General features: G+C 51.1%; 1 protein-coding gene across 2 annotated transcripts in view; it reads right to left on the reverse strand.

Annotated features, from left to right (window-relative positions):
• Nucleotides 1-3,119, reverse strand: part of MED15 (mediator complex subunit 15) — a 61,950-nt gene extending 58,831 nt beyond the window's left edge. For both annotated transcript variants that reach the window (XM_082640853.1, XM_082640852.1), the window contains exon 1: nt 2,974-3,119. In XM_082640853.1, the coding sequence (XP_082496979.1) occupies nt 2,974-3,041 (68 nt within the window). In that variant the 5' untranslated portion in view covers nt 3,042-3,119. The remainder of the gene's footprint in view (nt 1-2,973) is intronic.
• Between the last annotated feature and the right edge of the window lie 10,893 nt (nt 3,120-14,012).

Raw genomic sequence — 14,012 nt, forward strand, 5'->3', positions numbered from 1 at the left:
GGCCCGGAGGAGGCAGAGGCAGTGCAGGGCTAAGAAGAGGCTGCACTAGAGTCCCTTCAAGGGCCCTCCTAACCAGCCCCAACTCCAAACTGCTTTTCCTCAGTGGAAGCCAGGAGCCGTTTATTCAGCCTATTCTCTCCGGAGCTACTCAAGAGCCAGGTGAGGACAGGGAGCCAGCTCTCAGATGCTTCCCCTCCCACTGAAACTTCCCAGGTCTTCGCTTGGCTTCCCTCATTCAACTGTAAATCACCTCGGTTCAAAACATTTCCCGAGGGACGTCCCTGGCAGTCCAGCGGTTAAGACCCCGTGCTTCCAATGCAGGGGAGCACGGGTTTGATCCCTGGTCTGGGAACTAAGATCCCCCGCATGCCGTGTGGTGCGGCCAAAAAAAAAAAAAAAAAATTTCCCAAGTCGGCCAACTTTACACAACAGCATAAACACTGGAGAAAGTCAGAATTAACAACATGTCAGGTATCCTGACCTTCTTTTTTCATGCTGTGAACACAATAAATCAAGGCACCAAGAATCACAGCTTTCAAAGTGAAACCTGGAGAGAAAACACACAAATCTGAGAACTGAGAACACCCACATGATGTCAGGCAGAAAGCCTCTGAAACTGCTCATCCCAGTGGTGGCAGGCGAAAGGGCTCCCTAGAGTGCCCAGGCCTTAACCCTGGGAACACGTCAACAGTAGGTGCAGAAGGGCCTTTCCAGATGTAATTAAGGTTATAGACTTGAAAGTAGGGACATCATCCTGGATTATCCAGGTGGGCTCAATCTAATCCAAGCCTTTAGTAGAGAATTATTTTCTCTGGTTGAAGGCAGAGAAATGGGGCAGAAGAGCTCACCCTTGCTGGAGGGGGCCACATAGAAAGTGTGACAGAGAATGGAGGCAGCCCCTGGGAACAAAGACTGACCTCGGAAAGGCTAACAGCCAGTTAGGAACGATTTCGCCTCAGTCTTCCAACGCCATGGAACTGAATTTAGCCAACAACCTGAATGAGCTTGAAAGCAAATTCTACCCCATAGCCTCCAGGAAGAAATGCACCTGCCAATATCTTGATTTCGGCCCTGTAAGAGCCTGAGGAGAAGATTCAGCTGAGCCCACTTAGACCTCTGATCTACAGAACCTGTCAGATAATACACCTGTGTTGTTTTTAAGCAACACAATTTGTTGGCAGCAACAGAAGAGTAATAGCAGCAATCTGGCAAAAAAAAAAAAAAAGAATCCAGTTTCTCTAGAAGCAGAAGGAGGCTGAATCAATAAGTACTCAGTCGGTCCTCTTCAATGGCCCCCCCAGCCCTCTGACACTCCCCCACCTGCCCCGTTTCCTCTGGTGGCAACTCATTCTTCCCATCCTTAAATTCCGGGCTCCCTCAAAGAGGACTCTCTGCCCTGGGGGCCTTTCTTACAAGAGCCCTTAAGTAGGTCAATCCTCAAGATTTCATCGATTGGTAACTCCAACATTCACTGATTCTGCAATATCGGCACAACTGTCCCCAGACGATTCCACCGCAGGGCCCGGAGCCTAGCTCTCCACTCCCCACTGCCTGCACTGGACTGAGAGCTTCCCAGCCTTCCGCCCCACTTCCTTCCTTGCACACTGCTGTACCCCACCCCCTCCATCCAATTAGTCATCAAGGACCATCTGCGCTCGCTATCTGCTTTCTCTGGAATCATCTTCTTCTTTCAGTTTCTACCACTGCCTAATGCAGCCCTTTAGAATCTCTTGCCTGACTAGGTCATTCCACAACCATTTTATGGAGCGATGTGACACACAGTGCTCTAGCAGGGGGAATACAGGCATGAAAAACAACAGGTCCCCAGACCCCAACAGTTCAAAACTCTCATAATGGGCCTCACTGGCCTCTCTCCTCTGTTCTTGATCTATCTTCGGGGACTCGGGATCTTCCCAACTCTGGCATCTCACCACCTCAAAGCAGGCCCCATGCCAAACAGAGGCTCATCTCCCCAGCACAGCACTCCCACCGCTAACAGGTCAGCCCCCGCTGGCCCTCCTTGCACGATCATCTCCTCAAACCCCAGAACTCAGCCTAGCACGAAGTCCTCCACGCGGTGGGCACTCACGCTCCCCACTCCTCAGCTTGCAGTGATGGCCCTTCACACTCCTACTTATCATTCTGGGACTCAGTTTATTCGCCGCCTACTCCCCAACTGCTCAAGCAAACTGTCAATTCCAGTAGGAGAAAGCCTGCCCTGTAACTGCGCCTTGGCGGCGGCGCGTCCCCTAAGGTCAGGGGCTGATCCCCGCCAGCACAGCCCGCCGGTCCGGCAAGCCCGGTAGAAGACAGTAAACCAACAAGCAGCCGGTGCGGAGGAGCGGAAGCTCTGCGCGCGAAGCCCAGGGCGCCCGGCAGCCCCTGCATCGATGGTCTCAGCAGCTGAGACTGAAGAGGAGGCACCAACCCCAGCTCTTCACTCCCACTCCCGACCGAAGGTCGCTTCCTGACAGCCTCTTCCTGCCACCCTCCGGCGAAGTTCACGTGGGGGAGGGGGCCACACGTAGATTCTCGCCCCCACCGCCCCTTCTGTCCACCCCCTCCGCCCTCGCCCCGAGGCGCTTTCTCCGAGGAGGAATCGCAAAGCGCCCAGACCTGCAGAAGCCGCCACTGGCGGCCCCGGCCTCCTCCGTCCGCAGTGGGGCGCAGAGCTGGGGAAAGGTTGCCTCCCAAGCACACAAATGACGAATGAGAAAGCTCAGGACGATGACTCAGAAGCCGGGGCTCGCCGGCTGGCAGAGTTCGGCCCAGGAACGCTAACCCGCGACCGCGGCGGCCGAGAGCGGAGGGGACAGAGGGGAGGGTCGCGCCCCGGTACCCCGCGATCCGGCGCCCGGAATACCCCGGTCCGGCCGCGCCTCCCCCTCCGCGAGGAAGGCTGAGAGGAAGGATGAGGAGGGGAAGGCTGAGGGGAAGGCCGGGGGTCGCGCCGCCGCCCCGGCCCCTACTCACATTTGGCTGACCAGCTTCTGCCGGAAGGCGGGGCTCCGCCAGTCGGTCTCCTGCCCCGAAACGTCCATGCCGGTACCCCGCTCCCACCGCCCGCGCCCTACTCGGCAGCCGCCGCCTCAACCGCAGCTCCAGGCCCAAACCCGGAAGCCGTCGGCTGCGTCTCGGCCGCGCCGGAAGCGGAGCGGGGATTGTGGGAACTGGGCGCTAGCGGGGGCCTGTGGGAAATGGAGTCCGCGGGCGCCCGGGAGCCCCACCCCCGCCGCGCTCCCAGCCGCCCGAGGCTGACGGCAGCTGCACCTCGTCGAGTGCCTAGCGTGCGGCCCTACTGTGGGCTAGCTCTGCAAGTCCGGGGGATCCGCAACCCTCGGGGAGGCCGCGCGCGGCCGCCCGCTACCTGAGCGGATGCCGTGGAGAGATTATCAGAGATTTATCAGCCACCTGCTGTGCCCCTGCTGTGCCCGCACGATCCGGGCCCTACTTCCCGGAGGCTGCCTTCTAGCGCCGCATCCCAAGAGGGACCAGACGATGCTTCTCTCCGTTAGACTTTTGGAATCTCATATCCCACCAATGGCTATATTTTGTAGGGGTTGGAGATGTGAGGAACCCAAACTACACTGTTAATTTTTAGACACAGGCTTTCCTTTTTGGCCCAACAGGAGAACACCTTCCAGATGCTCGCCGACAGCGCACAAACTTGCTGAGTGGAGGAGGCAGGGGAGCTGGAGGCAGGCGGGAATGGACAGGGGGTGAAGCCTGAGGATACTTTTAGGAGGATAAAAGTTCTGCCAGACTGAACCTATGCGTCCTTGTCTGTGGCCCTGCGGAGGGAAGGCAGGTGACAAAAATCCTAAGCCCAATTTAGGTCCCCAAGTGCTAAATAGACAGTCACCAAGATGGGCCTCACAGAAAGTGAACTGGCACCTACTGACACCTAATAAGTGCCTGGCCCAGGAGGGGCTGTGTCCACCCCGTGTCCCTGAGCCCCAGGCAGGAGTAGGGGGTGTGGGGGAGGGACTGGGAGTGAAAGGAGTGAGCAGGTTCCCCAAAGGGGCCCCTCTTGCCTTCAGGTTTCAGGTTTTGCATTGATAGGAGAGCTGTTCACAGCTTCAAATATTTTTGCTCTCATTCTTTCTAAAATAATTTTTAAAAATTCTTTCCTGGGAATTCCCTGGCTGTCCAGTGGCTGGGACTACGTGCTTTCACTGCCAGGGCCCAGGTTCGATCCCTGGTTGGGCAACTAGGATCCCACAAGCCACGTGGCCACCAAAAAAAAAAAAATCTGTCCCTAGGGTGATCAACTTGTCCTGATTTGCCCAGGACTCTCCTGATTTTAGCTCCGAAAGTCCGTGTCTTGACGACCCCCAGGCTGACCAGAATGGTTCATCACCCTGTCTCTATCCCTCTTGCACATTCAATAAAACTGAGATCTAATGCACATACCATATAATTCACCCTTTTAAAATGTACAATTCAGTGTTTTTTGCTATATTCACATATTCATAAGGTTGTGCAACCATCACCACTGTCATGAACATTTTTAAGTTGACCTATAAATGTCTCTCTGTGAATCACTGGAAAGGTGTAACCGCGGTGTGTCCTATACTGTATTTGGACTTCAGATGCATTTTGTTATTTAAATCCTCAGCCCTGCAGATTCCATTTACCAATTTATGGAAAACTTTGGTCTTATAACTCCATTGGCAAAGCCGGTCCTCACTGTCAAATCCTTAGACCCTTGGGGCTTTTGGAAGAAGAGGATGGACCTCACATCCAACTCAAGTGAGCTTGTTAACGGGGACCCCAGGACATCTCTCCCTATTCTTCACGCTGGTTCTTTTTCTTCTTCTTCTTCTTTTTTTTTTTTTTTTTTTTGGTTGCGTGGGGTCTTAGTTGTAGCAGGCAGGCTCCTTTGTTGCAGCTCCAGGGCTCTTCAGTTGTAGCATGCGAACTCCTAGTTGCAGCATGCATGTGGGACCTAGTTCCCTGGCCAGGGATCGAACCCGGGCCCCCTGCATTGGGAGCGTTGAGTCCTATCCACTGCGCCACCAGGGAAGTCCCTGCACTCTGGTTCTAGGAAGGTGGAGAGAGCACGGCACATAGATTCACAGACAGACTGACAGACAGAGGCCCTGTTAGGATGTGATTTCTTTTATGTTATGATTCCTACTCATTGTGTATGAAACCTATAGGATTTAAGGTATGTTAAGCTAAGTTTAGTAGTTCAAAATGGAGTCACAGTGGCCAATGTGAATTTCCATATTAGTTGTTTTGAAACATCACTAAAGAACTGGCAGTGTCTGTGATAAACTGAGAGTGTTACTTTAGATAAGAAAGCTGTTGGGCAACTATGTCACTGGAATAGAAGGAGCAACTGATAAAGGCGAGATCCCCTCCCCTGGGCATAACCGTTGCTCCTTAAAAAGAGACCACCAAGCTGAGTAACTCAAAGTGTTCCAGATGGAGGCTGCCAGAGAGATACTTCCCACTCTGCTTATCCAGAGACCCATTGCTGGACTGGAGACCCTGATTGTGCAGAGACACCTCCTTCCTGACTTCTCCTCAGAGTGGTTTGTGACCCTCTTTTCCCTACTTCAACTAACCTGTGTCGTGTGCTAATTGTGTGCAATAAACTGAGTGATTCATGAATTAAATATTGGCTATGGATATTGTATGTCTCCAATCCAGTGATTCTCTCCTGTCCTTACTGTTGGGCCCTGAGACAAACAGGTCCAGAATGTTGTCAAGAATTTGTCATCGGGATAAACTTAAGTGCTACCCCCTTTGGTGTTTGCTCCAGTCTTCTATTTCTACTTATCCCTTCCTCTGGGGCCCAGAGGTGGTGATACCTTGGTTAGAGTTTGGATGGTGACTAGGGAAAGAGAGGTAGAGACAGCTACAGACCTCTTGGCCTTGGGGAAAGAGGGAGGCCACAGGAAGGTCGATCCTGAAATGGACCTGCATGGTTTAGACCCTGGGGAGGAAATGATGGAGGAAGCTGAATCTGGCCAGAGGTGTGACTGTATCCCACACCACTTGGGGCGGGCTCCTGGCTGGGCTAAATCTCTGTTCTGCTGGTTCCTGAGGCTACCTTGCCATAGCTAGACCCTGTCACTGGCCACACATTTGGTGGACACCATCCTGGGCCCTGCAGGAGGCAGGAGCTGGAAGCTTCGCAGGTGGAGGAATATTCCCCCTAGAGAGCCTCGCACACCCTCTCAGAGGCTCTGGCTCTCTCCTTCCAGCCTCACGTAGGGACCCCTCTGATACCCCTCCTCACTTTGGTGCTCAGTCCCTGGAAGGTGCTGACCTGCCCCTCCTGAAACTGCACACCTCAGATGGGATTTGAACCCAGCCAAAACTCAGATTGGGACTCAAACCCACTGTCTTTTAATTGATATCGCACACCTGGTCTGAGGATTTAACAAAGCTCAGGTTCTTTACGTCTCAGCGTAGAAGGAATTCAGCAAGAGGCAAAGTGATAGGTGAGAAGTGGATTTATTTAGAGAGATACACATTCCATAGGCAGAATGTGGTCCATCTGGTGAGGGCAGCCCCAAAATATGCGGTGGTTAGCTTTTATGGGCTGGGTAATTTCATAGGCTAATGAGTAGGAGGGTTATTCCAACTATCTTGAAGAAGGGGCGGAGGTTTCCAGGAAGTTGGCTTTTCATGGTCAGCCTCAGAACTGTCATGGCGCCTGTGGGTGTGTCATTTAGATACTAATGTATTACAAGGAGCGTATAATGAGGCTCAAGTTCCACTGGAAGTGAATCTTCCACCATCTTAGACCTCGTTGGTTCTAACCAGTTTTTGTCCTGTCCTCAACGGCTATGTCATTTTTTTTTAAAGGTTGTGCCCTGCCCACTTCCCTCCTGTTTCACTTCCATCCCAGCACCTGCTAGATGTAACCCCTCTTCTGTGTTCGGCCTGGAGCCTGAAATCATTTATGAGTGTGGTATTGGGGGGCAGTTATTGCTTCTAAAAGCAACACACAGTAGAAACTTTAGAAAGGACCAAACATTATAAATCCCATCACTGAGGCAACCAATGTTCATATTTAGGTAAATTTTCCCCCTACCCCACCATTAGTTTAAAAAATAAAACAAGTCATGAGCTGGATGCCATCTGGATCCTGTATTTAAACCTACATCATAGCAGAAGCATTGTCTCAAGTATTAACAACTCTTTATTAACCAGAGTTTTAATTATAATTTAGAGTATAGAACTACATCATGGGCAAATCTATATACAGACAACTGTAATGGGTGTAAAATACACACAATTTTAACAGCAAGATCATATGGCAAGGGCTTCCCTGGTGGCGCAGTGGTTGAGAATCTGCCTGCCGATGCAGGGGACACGGGCTCGTGCCCCGGTCCGGGAAGATCCCACATGCCGCGGAGCGGCTGGGCCCGTGAGCCATGGCCGCTGAGCCTGCACGTCCGGAACCTGTGCTCCGCAACGGGAGAGGCCACAACAGTGAGAGGCCCGCGTACCGCAAAAAAAAAAAAAAAAAAGGTCATATGCCAAGGGCTTCCCTGGTGGCACAGTTGTTAAGAATCCACCTGTCAGTGCAGGGGACACGGGTTCGAACCCTGGTCCAGGAAGATCCCACATGCCATGGAGCAACTAAGCTTGTGCGCCACAGCCCACGAGCCGCAACTGCTGAAGCCCGGGCACCTGGAGCCTGAGGAGAAGCCCGCGCACCGCAACAAAGAGTAGCCCCCGCTCACCGCAACTAGAGAAAGCCCACGCGCAGCAACGAAGACCCAAAGCAGCCAAAAATAAACAAATAAAATAAATAAATTAAAAAGAAGAAAAAAGTTCATATGCCAATCTGAAATAGGAGGGAAGGGGGCAGGGCACAGCCTTTAAAAGAATGACATAGGGGGCTTCCCTGGTGGTGCAGTTGTTGAGAGTCCGCCTGCTGATGCAGGGGATGTGGGTTCGTGCCCCGGTCCGGGAGGATCCTGCATGCCGCGGAGCGGCTGGGCCCGTGAGCCATGGCCACTGAGCCTGCGCATCCGGGGGGGGGAAAAAAAAAAGAATGACATAGCCATTGAGGACAGGACAAAAGCTGGTTAGAACCGACGAGGCACAAGATGGTGGAAGATTTGACTTCCAGTGGACCTTGAGCCGCATTATACTCTCATTGTAATACATTAGCATCTAAATGACACACCCACAGGCACCTTGACAGTTCTGAGGTGGACCATCAAAGGCCACAAAGTGGGCTGTGGCCCACTTCCTGGAAATCTCCGCCCCTTCTTCAAGATAGCTGGTATAATCCTCCCACTCCTTAGTCTATGAAATTACCCAGCCCATAAAAACTAACCACCCAGGGGCTTCCCTGGTGGCACAGTGGTTGAGAATCCACCTGCCAACGCAGGGGACACGGGTTCAAGCCCTGGTCCTGGAAGATCCCACATGTTGCAGAGCAACTAAGCCCGTGCGCCACAACTACTGAGCCTGTGCTCTAGAGCCTGTGAGCCACAACTACTGAAGCCCACGCGCCTAGAGCCCACGCGTGCTCGGCAATGAGAAGCCACCGCAATGAGAAGCCCGTGCACCGCCCCCGCTCTCTGCAACTAGAGAAAGCCCATGCGCAGCAGCAAAGACCCAACACAGCCAAAAATTTAAAAAATAAATAAATAAATTATATTAAAAAATAAAACTAACCACTCCATATTTCAGGGCCTCTCACTTTCTGAGATGGCCCACACTCAGTCTGTGGGGTGTGTATTGCTCTAAATAAATCCACTTCTTACCTATCACTTTTTGTCTCTCACTGAATTCTTTCTGTGATAAGACATAAAGAACCTGAGCTTCCAAAAAAAGGCTGGCGGGTGGGTGCCGGACTTCCCTGGTGGTCCAATGGTTAAGGCTCCATTCTTCCACTGCAGGGGGCAAGGGTTCGATCCCTGGTCCCTCATCAGGGAACTAAGATCTCACAAGCTGCAATGCATGGCCAAAAAAAAAAAAGAGTCATTGCTACATCACAGCCCCTAGATTACCTGCTGCAGGTCATCCCACAGAACCGATGCAGCCCGGTTTATTTATGGACAGATGTTGCAGGAGAAGGGGGTGTGAGAGGATGGTCATGTCCCAGGAATCGGGCGAGTCCCTGGGACTGGCCGCCAAGTGAGAGTCCTTGGCTTCATGCAGGAAAGAATTCAGGAGTGAGCCACAGTAAAGTGAAAGCGAGTTTATTTAGAGAGGTATACATTCCATAGACAGAATGTGTCCCTCTCAGAAAGTGAGAGTGGCTCCGGGCTGTGGGAGTGGTTAGTTTTTAGGGCTGGGTAATTTCAAAGGCTAAGTAGGAGGATTATTTCAATTCTTTTGGGGAAGGGGCGGGGATTTCCAGGAATTAGACCACTGCCCACTTTTTGGCCTTTTATGGTCGGCCTGGGAACTGTCCTGGCCCTGGTGGCTGTGTCAGTTAGCTAATGTATTATATTGAGCATATAATGAGGCTCAAGGTTCACTGGAAGACACACTTACCACTGTTTTGGACCTAGTTGGTTCTAACCAGTTTATATCCTCGATGGCTGTGTCATTCTTTTAAAGGTTGTGCCCTGCCCCCTTCCCTCCTGTCTCACATCCACTTTGGTTCTGCTTTTTCACAATTGAAAATATGCCACAGTGAATATCCTCCACTACGCTGTCTCACTTCCATCTGGGGTATTTCTCCAATGTAGATACCCAGAAGTGGCATTGTTGGCTTGCAGAGAGCCACTGTACATTTATTTAAATGTTAATAGCTACTACCAATTGTTCTAGGTATCAGTTATCTAGTGCTGCTGCATAAGAAATTACACCACAGCCAAGTAGCTTAAAACAACAATAATAAACATTCATTATCTTCCACCCTTTCTGTGGGGAATTCAGGAGAGGTTGAGCCGGGTGCTGGCTCAGTCTCTCTTGAGGTTCCAGGCAGATGTTGGATTCCTTCCAAGGACCACAGTCCTCTGACAGCCTGGCTGGGGTAGAGGATCTGCTCCCAAGGCAGCTTGCTCCTAGCTGGCAAGGTGGTGCTGATTTTGACAGAGGTCTCAGGTCCATGCAGGCCTCTCCTCAGGGCTGCTTGAGTGTCTTCATGACATGGTGGCTCATGGCCCACAGACAGAGCAAGACACAAGGTGCAATGCCTTTTATAGTCACACATGTTTCCTTCTGTCTCATTCTGTCCCTTAGAACCAGTCACTAAGTCCAGCCCGCATTCAAGGGGAGGAAGGAAGATTGGGTTTTACCTTTTGGAGGGAGGAGAGTCAAAGATTTTGCAGGCATGTTTTTTTTTTTTTTTTTTTTTTGCGGTACGCGGGCCTCTCACTGTTGTGGCCTCTCCCGTTGTGGAGCACAGGCTCTGGATGCGCAGGCTCAGCGGCCATGGCTCACGGGCCCAGCCGCTCCGTGGCATGTGGGATCTTCCCGGATCGGGGCACGAACCTGCGTCTCCTGCATTGGCAGGCGGACTCTCAACCACTGCGCCACCAGGGAAGCCCTGCAGGCATATTTTTAAACCACTACTAAGTTCCAAATTGGCTGTTCCAACTTACATTTCCATCAGCAATGTACGTACTTTCCCACCCTCACCAACTGCTGCTTCATCTCCCCCTACTTTATATTTTGCCAGGTTGATGTTGACAAAGACTCTCCTTGAGCAAACTTTAGTCAGCTCCTTTGAGTGCTCTTGACTAGGCCTCCGCTGTGGCACTTGTCCCGTTCTTGGCCTGCCTAGCCCAGCCTAGGCAAACCATTCTGTCCAATCAGTTCAAGGAGAATCCCCCCCACCCCTGAAATCTGATCAAGTTCCTCGTCCTCCCCTCTGGATAACCCCATTGGGCCAGTGTAGTAAGAATCCCCCACCCTTGATGTCTCAAGTTAATAATTTTTTGGGGGGGCCCCACTGCACGGCATGCGGGATCTTAGTTCCCCGACCATGGATCGAACCTGTGCCCCCTGCAGTGGAAGCGTGGAGTCTTAACCACTGAACCACCAGGGAAGTCCCTCATGTTAGAAACTTTACATCCAACGACCCCCTCAGCCTGCTCCTTTGCTTTACATCCCCAGCTATCTTTGCTGTATCCAGAGTTGAGCCTGAGCTCTCCCCTACTGACAACCCCTGATTGCAATAGTCTTCCTGAATAATCTTTCTTACTGCTTTAACAAATGTCAGAATAATATTTTCTTTAACAATGTAGGAAAATGTGGTGTAGCATTTGCATTTCCTGAGTTTTAATGTGATTGAACTCTACTTCCTTTGTTTACACCCTCTGGGACTTCCTCTTCTGTGAGTTCGTAGTAAAGACCTTTTACCATTTTTCTGGTTGGTTGACTTTCTAATTATTGATTTTTAAAAGTTCTTTATTAAAAAAATCCCTTATACATTTTGAATAATAATATTTTGTAGGTTATGTTGCAAATACATTCATTGATATATGTTGTCATTTGCATTTTTTTACTTTCACTGATACTGATGATTCTCTCAGGTATTAAGTTATGTATTTGTCCCTCCTTTTTTTTTTTTTTTTTTGGCAGTGCCACATAGCATGTGGGATCTTAGTTCCCCAACCAGGAACTGAACCTGTGACCCCCGAATTGGAAGCGTCGAATCTTAACCACTGGACCACCAGGGAAGTCCCTGTTTTTGTCCTCTTTTGAGTGTTAACTGTTCATGTTCATTTCCATTTAATTAATGGAATCAATATCATTTCTTATTGTTTTGTATGAAAATAACCTTTTTTTTTTTTTTTGGCTGCACCACGCAGCTTGTGGGATCTTAGTTCCCCAGCTAGGGACTGAACCCTGGCCCTGGCAGTGAAAGCGCCAAGTCCTAACCACTGGAGCGCCAGGGAGTTCCCTGTATGGATTTTTTATATACTATTTGCCACTTGCTCCCAATTTCGCTGCCAGTTTCCTCAATTGTTTTTTGTTTGTTTAGGATGGCTGTGATCAAACTGTTGTGCAGGCAAATGCATTGGTCCTTTCCTTTAAGATGTTTCTGTTGTGTTGAGACTTCAAATCTTCCATTATCTATACCAGCCCTTTTATTTTTTAAAATAAATTTATTTATTTATTTTAAACAACAGTGCTCCACCTTTTTTAAAATTTATTTATTTATTTATTTATTTTTGGCTGTGTTGGGTCTTTGTTGCTGCACCTGGGCTTTCTCTAGTTGCAGTGTGCGGGGCTACTCTTTTTTTTAAAAAAATAAATTATTTATTTATTTATTTATTTATTTTTGGCTGCATTGGGTCTTCATTTCTGCGCCTGGGCTTTCTCTAGTTGCGGTGAGTGGGGGCTACTTTCGTTGCGGTGCGTGGGCTTCTCACTGGGGTGGCTTCTCTTGTTGCGGAGCACACGCTCTAGGCGTGTGGGCTTCAGTAGTTGTGGCTCATGGGCTCTAGAGCACAGGCTCAGTTGTTGTGGTGCACGGGCTTAGTTGCTCCGTGGCATGCATTGGCAGGTGGATTCTTTTTTTTTTTTTTTTATAAATTTATGTATTTATTTATTTTTGGCTGTGTTGGGTCTTCGCCTCCGTGTGAGGGCTTTCTCTAGTTGTGGCAAGCAGGGGCCACTCTTCATCGCGGTGCAGGGGCCTCTCACCGTCGCGGCCTCTCCCGTTGAGGAGCACAGGCTCCAGACGCGCAGGCTCAGTAGTTGTGGCTCACGGGCTTAATTGCTCCGTGGCATATGGGATCTTCCCAGACCAGGGCTCGAACCCGTGTCCCCTGCATTAGCAGGCAGATTCTCAACCACTGCGCTACCAGGGAAGCCCGGCAGGTGGATTCTTAACCACTGTGCCACCAGGGAAGTCCCTATATCAGCCCTTTAACCAGTCTCTCTGCTTCTGATTTCTCTCTACTCCAATTCCCTCAACTTGTATTTACTTAGCACCTACTGAGCACCAGGCCAGCCCTGTTCTCGGTGCAGTGCAGGAATACAGATATGAAGGAGCAGATAAAGCTCGTAACCTCGGGGAATGGAGGATTTGCTAGGAAGCAAACACATCCCTGGCAGGACACCCCACTTCTGAGGCCTCCCCCACCTTGCCACTCCTCTCCTTGTGAACGTTACTGTGGGGGAACCACAGACTTGATCCAGGTGGATTTTGAGATAATGGTCCCTCCAGCTTAGAGAAGACTGGGGCATGTCCTCGCCCCTGAGTCCTGGCCAGGGGCCCCCCTTGCTCCTGACCTCCTCCCCTCACTCATCCTCATGCTCCCCACCAGCCAGCTCCTCTCTCCTATCCTGGAGGTGTCCTCCTTCAGCCTCTCCCCTCAGACTGTCGTCCCATCTGTCCTCTAAGAGGTTGGGCCTCTGAAGCCTGTCTTTCTGTCCTCACCTCCTTTCACACCTCAGTCACTGCAGGCTGGCTTCTGCCACCCCGAGGAAAGGCCTCCCCTATCCCTGGCCCCATTGGGCCTTTGAGATGACTCCTCTCCTGTCCCCTTTGGGTGCCCCAGAACACCACTGTGCTCTGCACTCAGCCCACCCTCCTTTTCCCCACACCTGTTCTGACTCGGTGTATCACCTCCAGAAGTGCATGACTCCCCCAGAAAGGCCCTCAGCTGGACATCTGCAGCCTCCTTACCGTCCTGGGGCCATGGTGGGTCTTGTCTTTCCCTAAACCTGCTCCTGCTCCAGGCTCCTTGTGACAAGGATAGCCCCACTGTCCACCGCCATGTCTTGGTCTCACGCCTCCTCATCCATCACTCCGTGGTACTGGGGAACCTGCCTCCCTCCCCAAGTTTCCAGCTAGCACTGTCCTTTGACCTCACTACCTGTCCACCTGAGGCCACAGCTTCCCTGATGCCCCCTCCAGTCCAGTCTCTGCAACAGGTGCTGGCATCTGCCGCCCAGGCTTGAAGGCTGAAGGCTGCCTTCAGGGCCACATCCATCTCTAGAGGTCCGGGTCTGGTCTCTAACTTTCCCTTCAGGCTCAGAAACTCCTGGCAGCCTGCCAACCACTCGCTTGGCTGCATCTGTCCTCCATGCCTCTGCTAACACTGTCCCCTTCCTGGAATGCTTTCCCG

Source organism: Mesoplodon mirus, assembly GCF_964341445.2.
Source record: "Mesoplodon mirus genome assembly, chromosome: 13".
Lineage (NCBI taxonomy): Eukaryota > Metazoa > Chordata > Mammalia > Artiodactyla > Ziphiidae > Mesoplodon > Mesoplodon mirus.